This window comes from Carassius carassius, chromosome 9 (assembly GCF_963082965.1).
Source record: "Carassius carassius chromosome 9, fCarCar2.1, whole genome shotgun sequence".
In the NCBI taxonomy this organism is placed as follows: Eukaryota; Metazoa; Chordata; class Actinopteri; order Cypriniformes; family Cyprinidae; genus Carassius; species Carassius carassius.
The window spans coordinates 20,312,780-20,339,613 of record NC_081763.1 but is presented as its reverse complement, the minus strand read 5'-3'; the positions used below and the strand labels follow the sequence as shown (position 1 = coordinate 20,339,613).

The following is a 26,834-nucleotide window of genomic DNA, read 5'->3' as shown; positions in this document are numbered from 1 at the left end:
TTATAGTTCTTTAAGCAACTTAATTAATAATAATTGGTTCATAAACATTATTTTAAATATTATGTTTTTTTCACAGTCATGTATTCTAATGCTTTGAATAAACATGCATAAACATAAATATTTTGCTCGATGCGCTATCTTGAGCCTCAGAAGAGAAGCAAAAAGCTTTTCTTCACTCTAACTGAAATTATGCATTTAAAATTCGAATACAATTCGAATTTTGAAAACAATTCGAATACAATTCGAATTTTTTAAATTAGAATACAATTCGAATTTTGATCATATTTAAGTAAAAAATTCGAATTTAGTTTTTTCAGCTATTTTGACAGCCCTAGGCGATTCAAGCCCGAAACTGTTTGAGACTGAATACCGGCTGAATTCACATTTCTGTTGTAAAAAGAGAAACATTGTGCAGAAGTATTATTTGCTGTTATGCGTGTTTGTCCGAAGCTGCAGTTGCTGTGTGACGCCTGTTCAAAAAAAAAAAAAAAACCTGGATGCGTTCCGAGAAAAGGTCGTTAAAATCATTTTCTTATTTTCGTTTTCGAAACTTGTGTTGGTTGATTCTTGCTTGATTCGTGCAATAGATTTTCGAACATAAAGTGACAGTCACGGTCACGGTTTTAGACTAGAGAGGAGAAGGGATGGGAAAATATCTGGGCACAGTTTTTCCAGAACTTTGTGCCAAGTTAAAGCGGTGTCGAGCTGTTTTAATGAATTTTTTTAGATGTATTATGGTGCCCGAACCCGTATGACTTTGAACAGTGACCGCGAACATTTAGTTTACTGCAGCCGCAGCCATCATTACCAAGCGCGAACCGTTGACTCTGACAGTGAGTGAGAGTATGAGACGCAGCGAACGCACAGGCCACAGTGTGACATCCGTGTGAACACAGATGATGTCAAGGGATTTTTTTTTAATTAAAGAAGATAGCCTTCATTTGTATGTAGGCCAAGGCAATTTATATATTTACAATACTTAAATATAATTAATAGTATTTTATTGCGTTTGTATTAGTTGTTTGAAGAGTAAAAAAATAATTGGTCGGTCTTAACGCAAATTTACAATAGGCAAGTCGGTCGGACTAAAAGCAAAAAAAAAAAAAATTGATTCGGTGCTAAATTGACAGGGTCGTTCGGGTTACGGCAAACAAGAATATTTTTAAGGATGGCCTTAGTGTTGTCACGATACCAAAATTATCGTTTCGATATGATACCTAGTCAAGAATTGCAATTTCGATACTTTTCCTGAAAGGGGAAAATACACTCTCAAATATCATTGCTATGCTTTATTTTAAAACAGGGACAACATTCTAATCATATACTTATACACACTAATAAATGAACATATGAACATCATAAATGTTAAACATTTGAACAAAATATGAAATATCAAAATATTAAAAATAAATTAGAGCAATGACATTCAAGGTAAAGAAAGAATAAATTTAGCAGCATTATCTCAGTTATCATAAAAAACAAGAGTAATAAATTTATCTTGATTCTGAACTTTTGTATAAAAATATGAACAATGATTATATTAAACAATGTTTCTGAACTCAGAAGATTAAATGTTAAAAGATAAATAATATCAATTTAAACAATGGCATTCAAGTAAAAAAAAAAGCAAATAAAATTTAGCAGCAATATCTCAGATATTATAACTTATTCTGTCAGTTGTGCAACCTTTTCTTTCAGAGGAGAAAACTCAGCCAGTGAGCTTTAGTGAGCGTCATCTTTTTCTGCCAGTTGTGGACTTAGCCTAGTGATGCACGGGTCCAGTTTTTTTCCAACCCGTGGGTTCCGCTTTTATGAAATGATTTGGCCCGCCAAAGCCCGCAAATAAAGTATAATTTCTTTACCCACCCCGACCCGCGCATCGGGGACATTACGGAAGATACGTTGCTACTTAGACCTTCGTATTGTAACCTTATCAAAGAACCTAATAAAATATGAAAATATATATTCCAAATATTTAATATAGGCTATATGAAATTGCCCTAGTGATCGTTCGTCCATGAACGAATCTTTTAGGTGAATGAATCGTTCTCGTTCAGGTAACCCACTGACTTATATTTCTCGTTCCTCCCTCCACAGCAGTTCTATTAGCAGCGCATGCGCAGCTCGTGAACAGCTCTGTGAAAGGTTTCATCCTGTCAGGCCGCCTTCACACTGGCAGTTGAAATCCGCTCCGTAATACGCAATACTCACCCAGTGGACGTCGTACTACACCGCTGAAAAGCATCGGAAAGCTTCGGAAGTGAGTAGAACAAAAATGGCGGAGAGATTAGAGCGATTGATATTGTCTGTATCTGAACGTGCATGTCAGGTCAGCTAAATCTGATGTAGTGGTATATAGGGCTGCAAACAACCCTGCACTCGAGCGAGAGAGACCGAGTGTGTCCGAGAGCGGGGGCCACAATATTTATTATTCATTTTAATTGTATTAACTGCCCTTATAATGTTAGAAAATCATGAAAATAAAAAAATGACATGACAACTTATCGTTATAAAATCATTATTCAAAATTCAAAATTCAGGTTTGTTTATCAGTACCATAGCAATGCCAACTTCCGCTGGAATTGTCGGATGGGAACCGTCTGTAGCCTTTCACAAGAGTTAAATTTTTTGAACACATCCGGATGACCAACGGACACGATTTTTTTTCGCACTGCACTCGTTCAGACCCGGTTCGTAGCCATTCGCATGCGGCTTGCGAATCTCCATATGAAATGAATGACTTCCAGTCGTTTCGTAGCCGTATTGGAGCTGATTTCAACTGCCAGTGTGAAGGCGGCGTTACTCAAGATGTGACGGAGCATGTGATTTGTTGAATGTAGTGAACGAATCCGCCCTTCACTGAACGAGATCGAGAGATCTTCTCATTCGTGAATGAGTTTAATGAACTGATACATCTCGTTTATGAACGAAATGAATGAGTATACAGGGTCAGTGAGCCAAGCATGTAAATCTCGATCAGCAATCAGCAGATACAAAGCGCAGTTATAGGTGCTGTGGAGATACGCTCATTTTCATATTTAGCATACAGAACAGAACTCCACGTTTAATCCCCGATTAATGTGAATATTATATATGAACTGTCTGACCAAACAATTAAAATGTTAATTTTGCAAGAAAACCACGTGCTTTGTTCATCTGAACAAATTATTTAAACTATTTAATGCGATTATGCACACATTTTAGTAAAGCCAAATCAGTTTAGTAAAGCCACTAATGCAGCCATCTCGCTGTAGTGCTTTTTTGCTTGCGTGTTGCACACACCAACATAAAATACGTCTCTTACAAATCTGGAACGCAGTCATTCTTTGAAGTATCGATACTAATAAATTTAGGAATCGTGACGTTTTTAATTTCCGAGAATCGCGATACTTTTGAAGTATCGGTGCACCGTGCAACACTACTTGCACTATTGTTTCAAAGTTTGGTGTTATTAATTTTTTTTATGTTAAAGGGATAGTTCATTTTCAAATTAAATTTTGGTATGTTTTAGCTTACCTCAAGGACATTCAAGATGTAGGTTTCTCTGTTTCCTCAGTATTTCCCATTTTGATATTTTTAGGTCCAACCGTTCTTGTCTGTGACTCACATAATGGATGTCTATGGTCACCACCTCAAAGAGCATGCAAAGAGGAGTCAAAATTAAACAATTCCCCATCATAAGTACACATTGATGACCTAAGACACGAAACGAGCGGATTGTGTAAGAAAAGGAACAGTATTAATATCGTTTTTACCTCTTGTACACAACCACGTCCAACTGATCTGAGTTCGCGAGTGGTTCCCGATGTGACGTGCGCGCGCGCTCTGGCTTTAGTCTGCGCAAGCGCGGAAAGCGCCGGAAGCGATCTCTCGCGTGTGTACATCACTCATTGTTTACACTTACTGCCTATGGTTTACACAGATTTCGGAAGTATTACCTTTCACTGTGAAGATCTAAACATATTTAGACGTACAGGAAATTGCAATGGAAGACGATTTCAATATATCCATAGACAACGTTGAATTTTTTTCACAACCATATTTATTTGAAACAGAATACACAGACCAAGTACTCAGGAGCGATCCGCTGCAGCAGCACGTCTTCAAGCCTCAGAGACAGAGATCTCTTCAAAATTGGTGGTGTTTTAGTAGCAAGTGTTGTGAGATGCCAACAGAAGTAGAGAGCATATGTCACGAATGGAACAACTACAAGATGACGAGAGGACATTGACAGTATCACATCACACGCCTGCCTGACTGAAGATCCTGATTTTTCTCCGCTGTTGAGACGCAGCGTTTTGCACGTTGTGTTTAGTTTGCCACATATAAACTGGAGGCGACGTCCAATGCCAGAGGGACCCAATGGCACGCTGTCAATAGAGTGAGTAATGTGTTGTATTTTTATTATAAACGCAACGATTATAGGGTGCATTATAAACATTAATTTATTACAATTACTGCATTATATTTCAGACAGTGCAGATTGAAAGCGTAGCGTGTGGTAAACAATGAGTGATGTGCATGCGCGAGACATCACATCCGGCGCTTTCCGCGCTTGCGCAGACTAAAGCCAGAGCGCGCACGCACGTCATATCAGGAAGCACTCGCGAACTCAGATCAGTTGGACGTGGTTGTGTACAAAAGGTAAAAAATATATAAATACTGTTCGTTTTCTTACACAAACCGCTCGTTTCTTGTAGTAGGTCATCAATGTGTACTTACGATGGGGAATTGTTTAATTTTGACTCCTCTTTGCATGCTCTTTGAGGTGATGACCATAGACATCCATTATGTGAGTCACAGACAAGAACGGTTGGACCTAAAAATATCAAAATGGGAAATACTGAGGAAACAAAGAAACCTACATCTTGGATGTCCTTGAGGTAAGCTAAAACATATCAAAATTTTATTTGAAAGTGAACTATCCCTTTAATACACATTTACTTTTATTCAGCAAGGATGCATTAAACTGGTTGAAAGTGACATTTAGAATATTGCAAATGTTTGTATTTTAAACTGCTATATTCACTATGATAAAGTCCTATATTCATCAAAGACATACATATTTTAAAAACATTTTAAGGAGCAAATTGTTTTTTTTTTTTTTTTTTTTTTTTTTTTTTTTTAAATGTTAGTAGAATGTTCATGTGTAACTGAAGTCTGGAGTAATGCCAGTTTCATTTGGGCAATCTGACATGTTATCAGTGTTTACTGTATGTTTTCTGTATATTTTATGTTATATTTAATTATTTCTATGTATTTTGCTATATTTATAAGAATTTGGTTATCTATTAGATTTTATTCTGATTCGTTTGGTGATTTCCTTGAACTGTCCTTGGTTTGATGGGTGGTAATGTGATGTCATATGAATTAGAAAACATATTTTTTGCTAAACATCCTAAAATTATTTATTATGAGTAGAGCACAATAAGAAATGCACACCGTGGAGTGCATTAAAGGTCCCGTTTTTCGCGCTTTTTTGAAGTTTTGATTGTGTTTACAGTGTGCAATATAACATGTGTTCATGTTTCACGTTTAAAAAAACACAGTATTTTTCACACAATTCACTTATCTGTATGCCGCTGTTTTCACACTCATAAAAACGGGCTGATGACTTCCTTGTTCTATAAAGTCCCTCCTTCAGAAATACGTAACAAGTTCTGATTGGGCCAGCGGTTCCTGTGTTGAGATTCGACATCAGTTTAGGGCACGCTGCCCTCCTGGAAACACGATTGGGCTAGTTTTGAGAAGCAAGAGTGCAGGAGCATGTGCTGGAGATGTACTTATAATCACAGGAGTGTTTTTACTGACGAAATGCGCATGAAAATCGCATTCGATTTTTTTGCACAGCCCTAACATCTAGTTAACAAAGCTAAACAGTGTTGCCCTTTGTGTAATAAGTTACAGAAACCGTTAAACGCACCAACTTAAATAATAAAATACACTTACCAGTTGTGGTCCATAAACAACGCCTTCTCCAGACAAAGAGGGAACTGCTCCATCTTTCAGGAATAATCTTTGTGCGAATCCGGCATTAAACTGATTGAGATTGAGGAAGTTGTCCTCAGCAAAATGTGCTGCACATAGTTTTACATGTGGATTATAATTTTTGGGAACCGAGTTAAACAAAAATTGTAACCATTGATCTCCAAGTACAGCGTCCCTGGGAAGCCCAAACAAAGGTGATTGGATGCCAAGATGAAAATAACAGCGTTTCGACGACATGGCGCCAAACACAAACGCAGCTCTTCCTCTTCTCCGTCGGAGCGCAACAAGACCACGCCCCCTTTTTGTGTATTCATGTGGGTGGAGGTTAGTCAAAAAACTGTTTTAGTGACATCATTACTGCAGGAACTAGAGGGATGTAGTCCAAACGGGTCGTTCGATGTAGGCGAATTCTGTTAAATAAAATATCTCGCTAGGCATTGAACTTTGAGCTTTTGAATTTTACAGATATTATTTATACTCTAACAACAACATTACACACTAACTAAAGTTTAAAACATGGGATCACGAAGAATGGGACCTTTAAAATCGTATAATGCACAGCTAGCCATGCATCATCCTGCCAGCACTGACAAGTTAAAATTGTTAAAGATGTTTGCAGTGCAGTATTTGATCGGAAGGTAAAATTGTGCGGTAAGACCACATTTATTTGAATAAATGAATTGCATCATTTGTTGGAATTACTGATCAACCGATTGAGAGAGAGAGAGATGACAGTTGTGTGTGCGAGTTACCTGCATCTGTGCATCTCTCTCTACAAACGATGAAGCTCTGCTAGTTACTTAAAACAGTGATTTTTACCTCCTCGTTGCTGAGAAATATGTAGCGATCCAGTATTGAAACTATTTTATTAATAAAGCGTTTCTGTGCTTCTGGATGTTTGTGTGTCTGTGCATTGCGATCTCTGATCTCCCTCTCTCTCGATGTGAGTGATGTGTTTATGTGTGTCAATACTGAAAGCAGCACATTAATGTGGAACGGTGATTAAACGGACTTGGAACTACCTGTGCATTAAACGGTTTTAATGCATACCTGCCAGCCAATCAGAATTGAGTATTCAAACAAATGTGTTTTAGAGTTACTCTATCAATTGTCTGTATTTGTTTTAAAGATTGGGACTAGATAACACAGCTGATCTATTTTCCACAGCCTTGGCACAACACACGTCACACAAGAGGAGAACCATTTGATGGAAGAAAAGAAAAAGAAAAAGCAAGAGGAAAAGAAAAAGAAAGAAGCTGCTCAGAAAAAGGTCAGTTTATTTCCTGTAACCCACAAGGTTTCACATAGAATCTTTTGCTTTGCATCCTTCTTATAAAAGCCACTTAGCGGACACCTTACGGAGTCTGTCATAAGCTTCTGAAACATCTTCACTAATGTAAACCTCAGGTACCAAACGGGACACCTAGAGCTCACAACCATCTGTTAAGCATCTGTCTTTGAAGCTCTGTTCAAACACAGACAGTTATTCTAGTGCTCATTTCTTAGACCTCGTCATGGAGTTACAAAGCCAGTGTTCTCATCTTGCTTTAAATAGTGCAACTTTCACCGAGGTTGCACAGGCCACATCCTGCTGCTCTTTGGGTTGATTTAGCACCACATATTCTTCTAGATCTCTATTTAGCATAATACTGAAATAGTTAATCAATCTATTATAATCGATCAAATGTTTTCTGAGATTTATGGTCCTCTAGTCATTTCTACTCATTTCTTTATGAAGCTTTTGTACGCTGGACCTGTGTAAGTGTTCATTTGTGTCCACCTTTGTTCTTTCCTTACAGGCTGCTGAACAGAAAACCAAAGGTCAGTTATGATTTTCTTTGCAATGCTGCCCTAAAGCATGAAGTAAACATTTCTTTTAAGATCTTCTCCATATACATATGTTTGTACCATATGCATCTTCTCAAACACCACTAGAGTGGCAGATTGTGCTCCAGAAATATAAAATGCTAACTGGCTAGTGCATCTTTATAATGTGAGTTTAGAGAAGGTGAAAAGAGTACATTTGATCAGGGTTTGTGCAGTTATTTACTGTATGTGGGCGATCCGAATGAATTGGCACAAGACAGTGTAACAGTTGGTAGAGACCAGTCGGACATGTTTGCTAACTGCTGTTGGATATTGAGCAGTTGTAACTGGCCCTGCAGTAAATCAGGATTATATTCCTTGATGTAATGTTACTTATTTGTAACGACTTCTTCACAGTCGTGATGCTGCATATAAAATATTTTGCATACATTGTTCACAGTTTTTATTAGTATTATTATTGTTATTTTTATGGAAAACTGCCAAAATTATAAAAGTGTTATTAAATTCACACTAACTAATAATAGTGTTCAATAGCAATCTAAACATTTCGTCATTGCATTCATACCCCAGATTATGAGTTGTGTTCGATAAGAATTCTGCGGTGGAAATAACTTTTTTTAAATATTTTAAGCGAAAATCCCGATTTAAAATGGTTTGATTTCATAACTCTTTTTCTTCATCCTGAATGCACACAATTAAATCATTTCTTAAAATATTTACACTTATGTTTTTCAACTTTTTATTATTATGATTTACAACCAAAGTATAGTCGTAGTTTGTATAAAGAATTAAATGATTTTTACACCGTAAATATTAAAATGTCTATATATGTCTCTAGGTTTAACCTTAATATTTTTTTTTTATATATATATACATATATATATATATAAAGTCTGGGACAATTATAAAACTATAAAATCTATACATTGAAAGCATTTGCAAAGTAGACAGTTAAACGGAGAAAAGTTTTACAAAAAGAAAAAGAAAAAAAGAACCACTATGAAATAAGTTCTTGTAGTTGAAGAAACACTCAATAATTCAATTGTATCAGTCGTGGGTTAGTCTCGGTTAAATCATTGTTAAACAGCATGTCTAAGACATGATCCAAATTAAAGGAGAAGTGAGAGTGACAGCACTGGAAGAGAGACCGCGGGAACAAGAGAGGAAAGTATGTGCTGACGTGTATGGTTCAGCACTCCTCGCCTCATAGGACAGGTTATGAACCCATATTTGAAAGAGGTGAGGTATGAGGCAGTAAATTTAAGACAGCATAAAGGGCTTTCTGAGGGCTGTCGTGGGGCAGATGGGAGAGGGGCTTATGTCATGTGAGGGATAGACAGTCATAAATCTCATTAGAGCGTCTGCTAATGCTGGAACTCTCAAACATCAGACTTGATGCAGGAAGAAATTCTGGTTTAGTGCTCACAGGGACTTTCCATTGCAAAATACTCCAGGGAACTGAGTCGTCTCTGTCCTTCTTTCACACTTTCATCCCCCAAATTTCTTTATCACTGCGTGAGTCAACGCTGAGAATCTTTCATTTCTTTCATCGGCGTTTACTAGGGGCATTTGCAGAGTTCTGCTAATCAGATCTAATCTGGTTTTGCTTTTTCACATCTTTCTTTATCCTCTCTTGGGCCACGGTTCCTAAGCACACATTATCTTCAGCTGATAAAGATATGTCTCTTCCTTCTGCCTGTTCTTGAATTTGCTGGGTGGCTCGACGTGTGCTAGATTTCTTCTGCGTAATGAAAAGTAAGATAGATCAAAGTGCTTGTTTGTGGAAAAGGATTTGTCGATGGTGATAGTGTAGCGTAACCCTCCTGGAGCAATGTTGACCTTTATATATCTAAGCCTTCTAAATAGGGCTGGGATAAACGATTATTTTTTAACCCTCTGGGCTTCTTCGTAAATGGGTTACACTTAGCTTCCTCCGGGTCAAAAAAGACCGAAGCCTTAAAAATGTAACTTTTTTTTTCCCAGGAAAACCAATCAAATATATTTTTGTTCAATAATATTTTTTGTATATTATTTAGAATTTTTAAAGATTTTTATGATACTTTGCATTAATTATATATTTTTTATGAGCAATTTTTTCCATTAGAATTAATATATATATTTTTATTTTATTTTAATTTTAATTTTTTTTCAATAAATGCACCATTGCACATCAAAATAGAGTGCAGGCCTAAAATAAAAAAAAATTCAAGTGAGAAGAGCGCCATCCAGTGGCTTTAAAATATAATAAATGTGTGTAATGTCCTGTAACCGCCTATAGGCTGCCATAGCTTTTTTTTTATTTATTTTTTTTATTCCCATTTGGAAAGAAAAAAAATCGAATTACTAAGCAACCACTGAATGGAACAACACAATCTATATATCATTTTAAAGCTTAGGATCTCAGCTTTTTAATGCATCTAATCACATTTATTAACTCTTAACGAGTGCTGAGTAATCCCTCTAAAACCGAGTGTACCGCCAGCAGGCGCCACCTAGCTGCGAAAATATTCATTACCATATTTTTCAAAAATATTGCCTTGATTAACACAAAGTTGATGTCATTTGAAAGCTTAGGGTATGACCTTTACAGTGAATGTATCCACTTTGAAAAAATCTTAAGTATTGCTGAGTTATTTGGTGATAAATACAATTTCTTTTTTTTTCATAATCTATAAAATAATGTACTGCAATGTGTCAAAAACATCATACAGCTCATGAAACATTCACAGATCATTGAAAATGGCACTTCATTTTTTACAGCATATTATTACAATTACAATGAGCCTAAAATTAACATAATCTATTGCTTTTATGACTAGATATTCTTCATGGAGAAACAATTGCCCATGAGGGGGCGTCAAAGACTGTACAAAAAGGCTATCTCTGTTCCAAATGCTGTAACTTTTGATTCCTTTATCCAAATTATTATTATTTTTTATCCAGATGCAGCTAACATGTAGGGGGACTTCACTAAAAAAGAATTTTCCTCCTACCTTATTTCCTTCCTGAGTTATTCCATGACAAATAAGAAAGATATGCAAAATCATAATACAAATTATATATATATTTTGTCTTTTATCCGCAATTTCTCTGCAGGACAATGTCTAAATGTAATCTAATTTATATTTTTGAAAAATTTAAAAAGAGTTCTTTCAAACGATACCTACCTTTTGACTCTCCTTGCTATAGTTTTGGAGTTATTATGATTATATAGTAAAATATAGCAAAATTTGCTGTTTCAGTCTTACCAGTTAATTTCTCTGTGTGTGTGTGTGTGTTTGTGTGTGTGGGTGTGTGTGTGTGGGGGGGAGGGTGTCTTATTTGCACTCTTGATGTTTTAGAGTGTCACCCCTTCATTGCTGTACACTTTTTTTCTGCACAGTGGCTGATCTGTAGTTAGTACCACCAAAAGTTTCTCTGAGTTTTCCTATTTTCTTGTATTTCCCATTCATTTCCTATGTGGGTCATTTTTGACCCGTAGGAAGCTAAGTGTGACTTTTTTTTTTACGACCCTTTAACATATCAGAATCATCTCCTTGATTTTTTTGTGTGTTCACATAGGTAATACAACAAAAGTCACCAAGTTTCATCCCCCTCCGATGAAGCAAAAAAATTAAACAATTTAAAACGTACATGGTTTCGGTCTTTTTTGACCCGAAGAAGCCCATTAAACGATTAATCTAGCGATTATTTTTTCGATGCATCGATTAAACTAACGATTAATTTTTTCAGACCGATTTGATTTTGATCTCCCCATTAATTGACTACTAACAATTTATACATGTTGATTTACATATCTTAATGAAAAAAACATGAATTCCTTAACATTGCAATATATCTTTATTGCTCTTAAAATTACAAAATAAAAGACCTTGAAAACACATAGCTTACTGAAACAAGCTTACTGAACACATAGGGCCTAGCTTACTGAAAAAAGAAGTTCTTTCAGATGAAAATAACAACAACTTGATGTCTAGCATTCAATAAAAAGGTCACCCAAAATACTTGTTTAGAGCAATTGAAAGAATACAGTATGTAAATGTAAACTTGAGGGCTTTAAGCTAATACAGAGAGTGCTTTTCCAAAAAAAACAAAAAAAACAAATTAACAGTGGGAGCCAGCAGCCTGTCATGGCTGTCTATCGTTTCTAATGATTTTGGTTAACATGCACGAGGGAGGGAGGGAGAGAGAGAGAGAGAGAGAGAGAGAGAGAGCAAGACAGCTCTCGTGAAGTTTGAAGAGTGCGAGTGCGCGAGCGCGCGTGAAACTTTGGTGTTTCGCCCTTTTTCTATCGTGTTTAATGATTTTGGTCAATATGCACGATGGAGCGAGAGAAAGAGGGAGAGAGAGAGCAAGAAGCGCTCGTGTTGTTTGAAGACTGTGAGTGCGCGCGCAGCCGGGGCTCTCTCTCGTACGCACCCTGTCACTGTCACTCACCGATCAAATAAGGCTTTGACAGCCGCCAAAAAAAAAGATCAATGCAGAAAAACCCCTGGATTGGTTATATAACGTTGGACAGAATGTTGATCCGGCCATCGCGTATATTCAGCGCACATAAGGTAAACGTTTTGCAAACGTTTTTTAGAGAAATAAAAACAGGTCGACGAATCGATGCGCATATTTTGCGCCGACGTATTTTTTGCGTCGACGTCATCGATGACCTCGACGCGTTGTCCCAGCCCTACTTCTAAACACAAGATATTGTCTTTGTGATCTGACAAATGTGATCCAAACAAATAGACACAGTGAGTTATCGGAGAGCTCTGCCAAATGATGTTCCTTGTTATTATGGGTTTTGTTGATTTAAAGTTGGATTTATGGAAGTTAGTGGACTGTTTGAACAATTAGTTGATCTTAAAGGGATAGTGCACCCAAAAAATGAATATTCTGTCATCATTTACTCTTTAATGGAGTTTAGGGTTTCAGATCTGTATGACCTTTTTTTTCTACTTCTGTAGAACATAAAAGATATTTTGAGAAATGTCAAAAAAAATTGTACATACAATGGAAATAACTTGGTTTACAACATTCTTCAAAATGTCAATTTAAAATATTGACAAAATTTTAATTTTAGGATTAACTATCCCTTTTCAGGAATTTCTGTTTATCTAGACTTGTTAAGAGCATGTCTATCAGATGCCAGATATGTTGTTTTTAAGATGTATAGATGCTAATCTCAATTGTACAGTGGGGTAACTGACAGGTATTCAGCAAACATAATGACTGAATTATGCAACCAGAGTCATCAGTCATTATAAATGCAGAGACCTACGTGTTAAGGTGATTTGAAGACTGATAATTATTGTCGTGAAATTTGTTAAAGCTATGAAGTTTGAAGGCTCAACACAACTTCTTTTAGTCTTTTAGCTTGCTCAAGCGTGGTCTGTGAAGTTAGTATAAATGCACAAACACTATAGCTTATATAGCAAATTGTGATTTAGGCTATAGCTTGCTCTGCACTGCAAATTCTGTTAAAGCATTGCCACTAAAAACATTAAAGCAACATAAAAAGACAAAAAAAGTAGTTGACCTCACTTATTGCCTACTAGTTGACCATTTTGACCATGCCTCCTCCTAATAAAAACTATACTGAATATGCGCTGCTCTCTGAGTGTTAGATGGATGTTTTACATTCGGTAGGATGTCACCTAAAGAGTGTTTGTATTATTAGGGAAAGGTGAAGGTAAGCTTTGAGGCTTGAAGCTTTGGAGAGACTCCTGGAGGAAGCAGCATTTTTCTTCGATACATAGTGAGCACTAGATGAGTGCAGAGCCGTCATTTTCTTTTCAAGAGAGGCCCAGGAGGCCCCACACAGGGGCACATGCACACAAACAACCTGGAGAAATTCACAGGGAGGTGCTCTTGCCAAACTGACGTATTTTTGTGGAATGAACAGAGAAGTAACAGAAGAAAAGGTTTGATGTAAAACTGCCGTAGGTGTCTGTGTCAGTGGAAGAAGAGTGTGATGGAGCTGTGTGAAATAAAGAGTGAGAACCTGCTTAAGTTTCCTGTCAGCTCAAGTCTCTTGGTTTTGGCCACAGAGAAACTCAAAGGCCTCGGCAGATATTCAGGCAACTGAAAAAAAAACAACCACCCCCTTCACCTCTCCCTTTTCTCCCAAGCTATTTCTTTCTCTTTCACTTTCTAACTCATTGTCTTGTCTTATCTCAATCTCATACACACCTCATGGACTAATCAGGTTTGCTGCTGGTTTTTGATGTGCTAAACCAGATTTTTCAGCTTTTTATCTGCTCCTTTTTTTCACTTCAGTTCAGGCACCATTTTTTTCACTTCAGCCACAGGTATTTTGTCTTGCACACTTATTTTATACTTTTGATTGTCTTAAGCATAATATGTGCCCTACTTTGCAGTAATAAAGAAACTGGTTGTCTAAACTAAAGCACAAATGTATAATGTGGTCTGACCAACTTGACAGGACAGTTTCAGTTTGAATCCAATTATGATTTTGTGATGCACTGAAAAGTATTGATTTTTAATTTCTTTTTACATTTGCATTGTAATTTGATGAATGTGATTGAGTGGGTGCTGTTTACTTGGGAAATAGTGGTTTGTGTATACTACTTGCTGGATTTATGAAGGTTTGCACTCTGCATGTCATCAAATCTTGAAATGTTCTAAAAAGAGTTTTATTAGAGTCGTGCAGTAGCAAGAAACCAGCTCAGCCTCAGTCTAGTCTGTCTATATTGTACTTTTCAGTAGAGCCATTAACATTTTTACACATGGGTTTCATGGTCAATGCTAAATGAAATATGTTCTTCCAACTAGTAGGGCATGGTGTTAACAACACTTGGATCATGGGGTCTATTGATAACTTGCATACTGAGAAACAATATCTGGTTGTTATTGAGGGTTGCAAAATATCTTATATGTTTTTTTATATACCTATATTTAGTCAGTTATTCTTCACAATATTTAGCTGAGACTGCTGTGCCACTGTTTAAATGGCATTGTATTGTATTGCAGTTTTATTGATTTTTGACTCCCTTCTAAACCTCAGGAAAGCATTAGCAGCAACTCTTTTTATTGTTCAGACATCCTTGTTTGTACTGCAGCCTGTTCACACTGGTATATGATAACTGTAAAGTTTTATTAATAATGTGACACAGAGGAACAATATAGTTGGTATAACTTTAGAATCTTTTTTTTGTAAGATTAAAACACTGACAGCCAATACGAATCCACCTTATTTAAGTGGCAGACAACATACCTCCAGCGTGTCAACAGAAAAACTTTGTTGTCCATTGATGTGGATGCTAATATAATATAATCAGGCAATCAGGGGCAGTTCTAGAGGGGTCCATTACCCAGCAGGCCTACGTCACGCTGAACATCAACACAGGTTGTTTGTCAGTTAACACCTGCTCTGCTTTAAGGACCTGCTCATTACAGCACTTTCCTATGCCATATTTGCCAAGTTAGGCCATCGTTAATTACTGCTAATGACTCATTCTGGCTGTCCGTCCTTGATTTCCTCCATTCGTTATTAGTAGTTTGATCCCCTGAGACCTTGGCATCCACTGTATGGGCAGAATACAGGCTGCTGCACAGACAGCCCATCTGAAAGGCCAGGCACTACCCACTGTGTGCATGCAGGGCAGTGAGCAGAAGGATGACTCATGGCCTAGTGAAGCATGCCTTTTGGATGATGCTTTTCAAGATCTGAGCTTGCGTTTTAGAAATTCACTTTGTCACTAAAATCCTCCCCTGGCAGGAGGCTGGTGCTATAGCTGGCGTCCCATTTGAAACAGTCTTGTGCCTTTCTGTTATTGCAGAGGCATTGTGATTCATCTTATTTGTAATATATTTAAAGGTTCTGTATGTAGGATTGACACCGAGTGGTTGAACTAGGTATTGCAGCCCAAATTCAAAATATTGGAGAGGGTTTTTTTCACCAGGTCCCTCCTCCTCAGACTTGAAAGACACGCAGTTCGCTAGATTGACGACACGAACAGGAACAAGTGCACCTTACGATTGAAAGCATTGAGCTTATATTTTATGGACGTTGCTTCAGTGGTAACTACTTGAATCAAGTCTCTGAATCAAATGGCTTTGGATGGTGTAATATGTTCTCAAAACCTGATATGAAAATATTTGATTTGACATTTATTTGTTGTTATGTAGTAACATGATCTTGTTTATCTGTATCTGATATAGGTGTATTATGTTAATATTTCAGCATCCTCTTAGAGTTTTTCACTGCTTTAGTAACAGATTACGTATCCTTTTCTCATTTACACAAACACTTTGCATTATTTGGTAAACTGCAGTCTAATAATGAAGCTTTATTTCACTGAGATGCCCTTATGGAGTCAGTGGGATGAAATGGGCTTCTCGGTTTCTTAGACTTTCACTCTTTGATTCGATTCTATAAGGCAAAGATCCCCAAATGAGACCTTTACAAAGGATCCCAGAGATAGGAAATGGCGTGTATTATAAATCCATCTATTTTCATCGGTAGTAAAACTACCATGCTCTTTAATTCTGTCAAATTTGAACATCACCTGTATGACACACAGTTTTCTGTGGTTTGCTTGGACCCCCTCTTCATGTTTGGTTTCTCATAGAAAGGGTTTTTGATTGTGTGTTTTTTCTTTTGTGCAAATCAAATAAACACACGTGCTGAGCATGTAAATGTCCTGTAAACTGTCATTTCAACTTTTCAACAAAGTCTTCTCTGTAACAGCAGACGTTCACATGCGTTGTTAGTCAGCAGCGTCGCAGGAGAGTCAGGGTTTCTCTGAGAAGCATCAGACTCTAAAAAGAAGCTCCGCTGATTTGCATAGAGCACCAAAGACACTGTGGTAGAATTTGTACAAAGGTAACTATTTTTACAACATCCCACAAATGGTGATGCAAATCTTCACCAATTTGCTGATGCCTTCCTGCTTTCTTTTATTTAGGTGTTTGCACTGTTGCATGCATGTGTGCGTGAATGGATAGCATAGTTTACTCTGCCTCATTACATTTATTTGATTGAAAATGTACTTTTACTACAATTACTACAAGGAGAGTCGCGGATCAAGCAGCTAACCAGACAAATTTAGGCCTTTTTGTTTAGTCTTTCCATCAAAATGTAATTGTATCTTCAGGTGCATGTCTTTTTTGTCAAATGTCAGTTTAACTTAGCACTGTGTAAAAAGTATTGAACATTTGTTGTTTAGTAAACAGCTTTGTAGAACTGGGTTTTAGGCCAGTGAGATTTGACTGTGGGCTGGGCTACCAAGTGTGACAGGACAGAAATGGAAACCAAGCGAGAACATTGTATCACATGCTGCTATTATTTAATCATATTGTGACTGGTTAGGACTCAGTGTGAGACTGATGCTACTGTTCCTGGTCGAAAGTGGTTTTAGTGGTTTTCTGATTTGGAGTGTGTGTTTATGTGTGTGTCTGTATGTGTTTGAATCCTGGATGTGGTGTGTGTGTGTGTGTCTGTGTGTGTGGAGAGACCGAGACGTTCTCTGACTGGGTCAGTATTTATAGCCTGCCTCAGGCAGTGCAGCCTTCCGCCATCTTGTCTTTTTTCCTGCCGTGTGTGTGTGTTCGCACAAGCTTGATCTCCCTTTAAAAATGACTCTTCTTATAAGCATGCTGTCCTTGAGTGTGAGTTTCAAAGTGTGGCTGATCACTTTCTGTGTGGAAGACCCACTATAGCAGTAATAGTAGAACAAAGGGATGGTGGGGAAAGCACAGAATGGCTTATAATAGAGCTGTCTGTATTCATAATGTTCCTCTCTGAATGTCAAACAGTTTGGTGGAATGTGGAGTGAAAGAACGCAGACACATATGTACCGGTAGCACAGGTCAAGTGAGCTGAGCTCCAGTATCTGCTCCACAGGCTGTACCTGCTCTTCTTCACTAATTCCAGTGTGTAAGACGCGGTCGGTTACTGTGCGGTTCCTCAGTGTTTAGCAGTTAGTGGTGCTTCATCCTAGATTAGAGGCTTGTGCAAATTGCTTTGGTTTAAGACGTGTCCTCAGTCCAGAGATAGCAGATTCCTTAGTGAAATTAGTGGCCTCATTGCTATGATGCAATGTTGGGAAAGTTACTTTGAGACAAAGCTAATCATAATTTGAAGTATTGAAACTACAGCCTTTATGAACCTCTTTATGAAGTAGCTAGATACTCTTAAGTTACTAAATGCTTTTTGTTTTTAACCAACTACATTTCACCCATTTAAAGGAAAATATTTATTCATTATTATAACTGTCAAAGAAAGTTAGAACAGTATTTTTCTGGCACGAAAGAAAAAAAGAATAACAAATAAAATAAATGCTTTTGTTTATTTGATCAAATATACAGTAAAAAAAAGTTATATTGTGGAATATTACTACAATTTAAAATAACGGTTTTCTATTTTAATATATTTTAAAATGTTAATTATTCCTTTGATAACAATGCTGCCATTACCATTGCCCAATTTCAGCAGCCATTACTCCAGTCTTCAGTGTCAAGATCCTTTAGAAACCATTATAATATGCTGATTTTGTGGAAACTGTGATAGAATTTTAAGGATTCTTTGCATTCATTTGAAATAAAAATAACATTTTGTAACATTATAAATGTCTTTACTGCCACTTCAATTTAATGCATGATTGCTGAATAAAGATGTGTGACCCATGCTGGCGAAATCAGTCTGAATGTGTGCAATTGCTAATTACAAATACTAATTACGAGCTGCAGGCAAAACAAGTGAAAAATGGTTTGGTTGCATTTGTGTATTTCACATAAATGAGTTAATTAAACCCTCATCTAGCAATCCCAGTGCTCCACATAGTAATTGAACATCTACAATTTTCTTTATTTGTATGTTTTCTGAGAGTTCTTCCTTCTTTGTTTTTAAAAAGTTGTTCATCCATTGAAGCAAAGCAAATAAAATGTGGCACTTTATTTATTGTTACAGGAGTTATTAAATTGATAGTTACCCAGAAATGAAAATTTGATGTTTATCTGCTTACCCAGAGGGCCTCCAAAATGTAGGTGCTTGTTTCTTCAGCAGAACACAAACAGAGATTTTAAGCTAAAACCGATACAGTCTAACAGTCTTATAATGTAAGTGGATGGAAATCAGGGCTAAAACGTGAGGTGTGCGGAGCGTGGAGTGGAGCTGTGTGATTTTGACTGGAGTGGATTTTTTTAAAGTCAGAGCATGAGCGCTCCATCACCGTTCCATCGAGAGTGCCGTTCATGCCAACTAACTGTAATATAACTGCATATTTATCAAGAATTCACTCTATTAAACCTATTTAGCTAGCTTAATAGAGAAGGATCACTCAAATCAGAAAGAATGTGAAGTCTATGATGACGGCAATGGACATGTTTGTTCCTTCTAGGTAAAGATATTTTCAGCTGAAAGGATGATTTAAACAAGTACTACAACACTTCACACACAATTGTCAATAATGCATTCAAACAAATGTAGCATAATACAGTTTTAATTCATCTGTATTCGATTTCGAATGAGCAGAAATCTGTAAGAAAAACATCAAATAAACTAGATAAAATAGATAAAATAACTGGCGAAAACGTAGCCTACTGTTATTTTCATCTCAAACTAAATTTGCACTGCAAAAATCAGCAGTTATACCTTTTAATGCTGACAACCATGTCATGAGGTAGGAAAAAAAGTTTGCACACTATTGTTCACTATTGCTCCTGTTATTTAATAAAAAAAAGTTTTTCAGTTTCAGAAGTCCCTATGGATTGTAATGACTCAATTTTTTTGTGAACCAATTCATTAAAAATTAACTAATTAATCTGAATAAACAATGTCACTAAAATGAATTGGACCTTCCCATTGTTCCAGTTTAGAGAGATGAAAAGGAAAGTTGTAGGAAAAGTACTTTGAGAATTGCTTTAGTTTGCTAGTGTGCAATACAAAGTGTTTTTCGCTGAAACCACAACAACATTTTGAAATCATCTGTGCTGTTATCATGCTAGTAAATATAAAGTTGCATAACTGAACATATTGAACCTTATTGTCAATGGAAAAGAATGATTTTTGAACGATTCAATTGATTCAGGCGATATTAATGCTTTTGTACAGTGACAGTGATACATCAGTCTGCTCTTAGTGCATGTGCTGAGGGGGAGGGGGGTGTTCATGTGAAGTGCAGTTAATTGAGGGTGACTATGGTAAGGATTTCTGTCTGCTCTGTGCTCGTCCCATGAGGTACGTCCCCAGTCGCTCCAGTTTTCATGTAGAGCAGCTCCCAGTCTTCCTCTCATTCGGGTCTTTTCATCTCTCCATGAGAAAGCACAGGACTTAAATACAGCTGCATATTTAAACACTGCTAATTAAGATCTCCAGTCTCTTCTCGTTCCTGCAAGGTTAAACATGAAAAACAATAAGATTAGCATGATAGGCGAGCGTTATGGTGATTTCCCTGCAATTGCTTCAACTGATTCATGAAGCCTTTGAAACGTGTTCATTGGCAGGGTCAGGTTGCACGTCACTCTGGGTGGTGTAGATCGTATTAGAGCTAATCTCACTGCTGCAGGGTATTGAACTCACTGACCATGAGCTGGCTATTTTGTTTGACATCTAGGGTTTGATACTGTAAAACAAAAGATTATTCTCTTGTGCTAAGGCAGACCTAGCCAGAACAAAGACCACATGCGGACCGCAAGCCAATTTTACATGGCTCACTTGTTAAGATTCAGTTGTATCGTGGTATATCTGACACCCAAGCGGAAAACTCAGTTTCCTCATATAGGCTACTTTGTGATGGCTTAAGACGTGACTAAATCTAGCCATATTTTTTGGCGTTATATATCAGCCAAATATCATATATATCAGCGCTTTTTATGGAGGACTGTTTCCCGATCCTGGGAGAGAAGACTACAATGTCAGCTTTTCTGACTCACAGTCTGGTAGTACATTTACATATCTAAAGAATTTGCAACTGATGATCCAAATGCAAAATTTTGAGCAGTATAGAGTAGCGCTTGTTGTTTGTTGTTTTTCTGATCACAAATGCAGACATGGTTTTATGTTTACGTGGCGCGACGGGTAAAAAGACAGTATAAAGTCATTATAATCAGTAATTATGTCCCCATTGGATGCAACAAATGCCTCGTTTGTAATGGTTTTTATTAGTTTTGTCTCATCGCACCGGGACACACAGCATCACAACATGTTAAGGGGCAAAACATTTCCGTCACACGGAGAAACAATAATGTACAGTATGTGGAAAATAATGTTTTTTGAACCTTAAACCACATAAACAACTTTCATCACACCAAATACACAAATAATGTTCTTTTCAGCAACATCATATGACCCATTTAATTAATAAATTATTAATATCTTTAAAAACATCTTATTGACCCCAATCTTTTGAATGGTAGTGTACCATTTATCATTTGTAAAGTATTTAATTATTCAAAAAAAAAATCGGCCGATCATGCCTCAAGTCTGATAAATCTAATTGAGTTATTATATAATTTGTTATATTGTTTCTCTAAACACACAGAAGGATGTGTTCGGTTATTGCATCTTCTCTCACTGACAAAGCAGAAAATGTGATTTCCCCATAGCCTTTCAAATTACATAGCTCCTTACGTAGCAATTATCATGAAGAGCATTACCCATCATTTCCTTGGCTAACTTGCACATAAACTGCCTCCCTTAAAACTATATTATCTTTTAACATTTGCTCACTCATACCTGTATTTTGACCTGTCAGATTATTACATTTTGTGAGTTCTGTAGCAGCGTGAGTTCTGTTTGTGTTGTGAGGAAGTGACAGATGCTCTGCTGTGATGAGATCTGGGAGAGGCAGAGAGAAAAAAAAATAACTGCAAGGTGTGTATCTCCAAAGCAACGAGCATAGTCTGGGACCTGGGGATGGACACGGCATCACAAGGTGTCTGTGTAATAAGTGTCGCCTAAAGGAGAATCGCTCGTGTGTCTGGCTCTAGAGGACACGCACACATACCCTCTGTACACTGGGGCTGCATTAACAGAAAATACTCCTTCATTTACTGTACTAAAAAACGAAATGCTTTGTCATTTAGACCAATTTAAAAAAAAAAGTCCCTACATAAAAAAATATTTAATATTTACGGTGAGAATTAAGTGAGAGTGACTGATAACAATTTTTTGTTTATTTGCTTTACATTTCAAAAGCAGAAAAAAAAAAAAAGCAAATGTCCTGCCACAGAATGGGGTTTCCTCATTCCTGGAAAAGCTGGAGCTATCAGAGAATTGTCCAAGTGTGATTTTCAGGCCTGGAAAAGTCATAAAAGTTTGAATATGTGATTAGATGAGTGGTTTTCATCTAGGGGCCAGGGCCCACTAGGGGGCCTTTCAAGCTTCGAAGGGGGCCTCAAGATGACTTAAAATGATTTTAAGGCAAAACAAGCATTAAAATAAGCTCAAATATTTAGAAATCATGTTATTTCTTATTTTAAGTCATTTGCTCACCTTGATAATTTTCAAAGTTTTCAAAGAAAATTTTCAATTTTCAATTCTAGACCTGCAAAAATCATGCAAATTAATAATATCATAACTTGTATTTTTTTATATACTTGTATGTTTTATAATGACTTTTATTAATAAATGTTCTTAACTATGTTGTGTTTTTTTTCTCTCTAATGACTGAATGAATAGAACTTTCTGTTTTCTCCAAACGCACGCTTACCAGTTGTACATGATTTTAGTTGCTTAACTTTCGTTTCTGCCGGTGTTTTATAAACTCTATATAATTTTCTAGAAAACAAGGACAGTTTAAAATAGATCATGGCAAAACATTTACAACCGAGTCTGTCAGAGTGACAGATAATGATCTGGTAGTACAAACTCTGCCTGTACTCTCCTCCACCGAAGGCCGCTAACGTGCCATTGAGAGCGAGCGACGTTCAATTATATTGACCTCAAAAACCTGTTCCCTCTGTGAGGTCTGATTCACATCTCCACATTACAATGCATTTGTCTCGTCTCACAGCTCAACCACAGTCTGAAAACAGGACTGGAAAGTGCTATTGATCAAAATAAACCCACTCAGCGATTTCTGACCTCTGACTTCTGAGTCACAGCTCATCTTGGAAAGCCTATCATTACTCTTTAGCAGCATGTGCGGAGTGTGTGTCTGTAGTTGGAGGCACAGTCAGTGTGCTGTAATTACATTTATGGTGTCTCCTCTGTACTTAGATTGGGCTCAGGTCCTGTAATTTCATCCTTTCCAGGACGGTTTACACCATTCTCGTACCTTCAGTGCTTTCATCTGTCCTGTGTAGTCGAAGAATTGACCGTTTAATGCAGGATTTAATTTCTCATCAGTAAGTAAATGAAGATGTCCTTGTGAAAGTAAGAGAGATCTGATGTCACATACTCCCTCGAGCCGATGTATAATACGCTTTTTTTTTTAATCTTTGTAATGAAATGCTTCTTAATTCACTGGGAATTCGGTGTGCGTTTCGCAAACAGACAAGTTTAATTTCTAATGCAACCTCTACAAAATAAGCTGATGTTTGCGTTTTCCTTTGTCAGTCTTTTCTTCCTGCTCTAGAACAGTGGCTGAGTTTTTGTTGAGACCGCATCCCAAGAACATCCCAGGAATGTATGTTTGATTTTAAAAAAATAATAATAATAAAATGTGGATACTGAAAAAAAGCTTTTATGTCTGATTTTTCATTTGTTAACTGTTGCAGATGTGTACTGTAAAACAATGGTGATTTAAAATAATTTTCCAGCATCAGTAAGGTAATGTATATCAACCATTTTTCTTTTTGTTTTGTAACCGTAAGACACTTACGATGTGCACTTGCACAAAGAGGGGTGTCAAAACTTCTACAAGAGTATAATCATTCTCATACTATTCAGGGCCGGCTGTAAATTAGTTATTCATCACTGCAATTCATGTATAAGTTGTCTTATATCTAATTGATTATCATGTATAAGAAGTTTTACTGTTTATTGTGTACATGCATTGTAAGTGCCAGGATTTTACATTAAATTACATAAACAGCTGTTTCCAACTATTTCTAGCTTTTTTGCAAATTAAAAGTAATTTTTTTTTACAAAAATAACATTGAAAAATAATAGAAAATAAAAGTTAATTATTATTATTAATAGTTTATTATATTATTTGTTTGCAGTATATAATTCTTTCCTTTATTATTATCAAAGTACATTTTGTGGTAATCAGCATTATGCCACAAATACTTTTTGCTAGATCTTAACTTGTATGGAACCTAGTATTTTTCTTTCCCTGGCCAGGTCTCTGTAGCAGGGCTCTGGCGAGTGGAATTAATGCATTTACCCATGAGAGTGTGTATCAGAGCAACAAAGCTGTAAAATAAGCCTTAGAAAAATGGGTTGGTAATTAAAGCGTTTCAGGACATATGAATCTCATAACTGCACAACTGGTTGAGGATTTGTGTTCAGGATTTAGATGCTCACACACAGACTCTTTTTCTCATCTCCCATTCGAGAGCTCAATGCACCCCCCCCCCCCCAGTCTCAAATCTCCCCTCGCCAGTCCTGTGTTGTGATTGGATGGACGCTGACTATTTCCACAGAAACTTCTAGAATAGCTTTCATCAAAAGGCCCTGACTGCAGTCATTTTTCACGGCCCTGGAGTAAAAGTGTGAAAGACCGAGTATGCAGGTACTTCCAGTGCAATCAAGAGAAATTATCCATGCGCTTAGGAGTCCATATGCTCCCTGTGACACGTTCATAATCGGTTATTACAATGAGTCGACTAAGATGCAAGAAAAGCGGAGGAGGACGGGGAAATGGCGTCACTGATTCCAGCTTAGCACTGCGACTGCGCCACTGGAGAACGTTTGTGCTGCAAACATGGCATGAAAGAGAGCGAGGGCCCACGACTGGCGGGAGGGACATGCGGGTGAGGAACAGAGAAAGCGAGGAATTGAACGGACATGTTCACGCTAGCTCAGGATTCATGTTTTCATTTAGCGCAAGGGCTGTGACACATTGGGCCTCTCCAGTACATAATCTATAGTGTATGTTTATTTTCAGACAATAGGAATGAAGTAGTGGATTTTGGAGGTTGTAGTTCACCGGAGTGATTTAAAAAAATGTCATGTAACAATTACACATACTAGCAAGCTAAATATAACTTTACACAAATTACGTTAGGTGTTGGCAGCCAGTAGCTTGAACTGGTTGCATCTGTTGAGTTCCCATGTTAACTGCTTTTTTTATTTTTATTTTTTTTATTGAAGTAACCTAAATTCTTGTTGGACAATGATAATCACCTAAAAACTGTAACCCCCTTTCTCATCTTGCTTAAAATGCATAAAATAACATTTTATTTACTAAATTTACTCTCCCTATCCAGTCTCCCTATCCCTATTGCAAAGCATAATAGGTCGTGGAAATCCTGTTCCCAGTTCCTACGATGCTACTTCATCTAAATCATTTATATTGGTTGAATATGATACAATTATGAAATCTTGATGTTTTAAGGAAACAAGCTGCAAAAATAATTTCAATCATCAAATTCAGTGTATTTTTCAGTTTAGTATGATAAACAGCAAAAGTAAAAAGTACTTTTTAGTAAAAAGTTGTTTTTTGAATGTACATGAATGCTTTTGTAATTTTATGTGTTATTAATATATAATTAATGACTATATATCAGTAGCTGTATGTACCATCATTTGATTTGTCATTCGTAAAGCTGTCATTAACTACAGTCTTGTACCTTTGTATCTACAAACTATGTATTTACCATTTGCTGAGATGTGTGTTTTTTTTGTTTTTGTTTTTTTTATAAATTTTGTGGTCTGTTCAATGAGGGGCTCCTGTGAGTAATTTAAATGCATCACACCTATCCTTTGTATGCATTTTGCCATTTCTCACACTGTCACTCGATCTAAAAATTCTGAAGCTACTAAAATCAATAAAAGCCTAGAAACACAATTAGTAGATTAAAAGTTTTTTTTTCTCCAAGTTTCTGCTACACCACCAGACGGTGGTTTATCCCCCAGCAGAGTAAGTCCAGTACTCATTCACGCATATGTTTGCGCTCCCTCTACTTCATCTTTGCCTCTGCCTCAGGTGGAGATCTGACTGGATCAGGCTCTCTGATGGCTAATTGTGTAACCGTTTCTACCTCCTCCACAACACGGCTACATAAAGATATAAACGACACTTTAATTTCCTTTCATCTCCCTCCCCGAGAGCCCCTCTGTGTCTAGACTGGCTGTGATGGGTAGACACGGGCGTACCGACATCCACGATGGTCTCGCATTCCGCTCATCCTTCCCAAATCCTCTCATAGCTGTCCCTCTAAAGGCACTTCCTGTTTGCTTTCATTATGGCATGTGCTAAAATTAACTTTATCCTTCCCTCTCCCCCTTCTCTCTCTTTCTCTCATTCTTTCATCTCTGTGTCCACAGTGCCAGACTCTGCCAAGCCCAGCCCCACCCCTCCTCCCCCCACCAACCCGTCCGTGCCCTCAGCCAGCAGCAGCACTGATGGAAATGGCAAGCACGCACCCTCCAGTAACCAACAGCAGCAGCAGCCGCCAGCCCCTCGCTACCCGCCCCGAGAGGTGCCCCCTCGTTTCCGTCAACACGAACACAAGCAGCTACTGAAGCGGGGCCATCCTCTGCCCGCCGGAAGTACGGCTCTAGTTCAGCCAGTGTCCGCCAACCCTACGTCTCAGCTCTTCTCCTGCCAGACCCACCCAGGTCAGCCTCTCCTCCATGATGTACACAGGGCAGCCACCTAAATCAGAGTGCAGTACAGAAAACACTTAACGCCCATGGTTGGTGATCATGTGGTCTGTTTTGTCATTATGTTATTTAGTAGAAGAGCTGATTGTGTTTGGATGCTGGTTTGTACAGGCTATCAGCCCCTACTCATGCAGCATTAAGTGTGATACGATAATGTAAAGCTTCTTTCTTGTGTCCATCTTTTATTCACTGGGGTCAACAACCTACTGTTTTTTCCTTGTTCAAGAAGCTGTTTCAATCCGATGTATGTCAAAATAGGGTAGAAAAAAAGTTGGTCGCAATTTCTGGT

The 26,834-nt window shown here is 37.4% G+C and overlaps 1 protein-coding gene across 6 annotated transcripts in view; it reads left to right on the top strand.

The window, feature by feature from the left end:
- Positions 1-26,834, top strand: part of LOC132149255 (trinucleotide repeat-containing gene 6C protein-like) — a 68,106-nt gene that overhangs the window by 13,988 nt on the left and 27,284 nt on the right. For 5 of the 6 annotated variants that reach the window (XM_059558338.1, XM_059558336.1, XM_059558337.1 and 2 more), the window contains exons 2-4: positions 7,156-7,258; positions 7,788-7,809; positions 26,207-26,500. In XM_059558338.1, the coding sequence (XP_059414321.1) occupies positions 7,196-7,258; positions 7,788-7,809; positions 26,207-26,500 (379 nt within the window). In that variant the 5' untranslated portion in view covers positions 7,156-7,195. The remainder of the gene's footprint in view (positions 1-7,155; positions 7,259-7,787; positions 7,810-26,206; positions 26,501-26,834) is intronic. The other variant, XM_059558341.1, reaches the window with a different exon arrangement.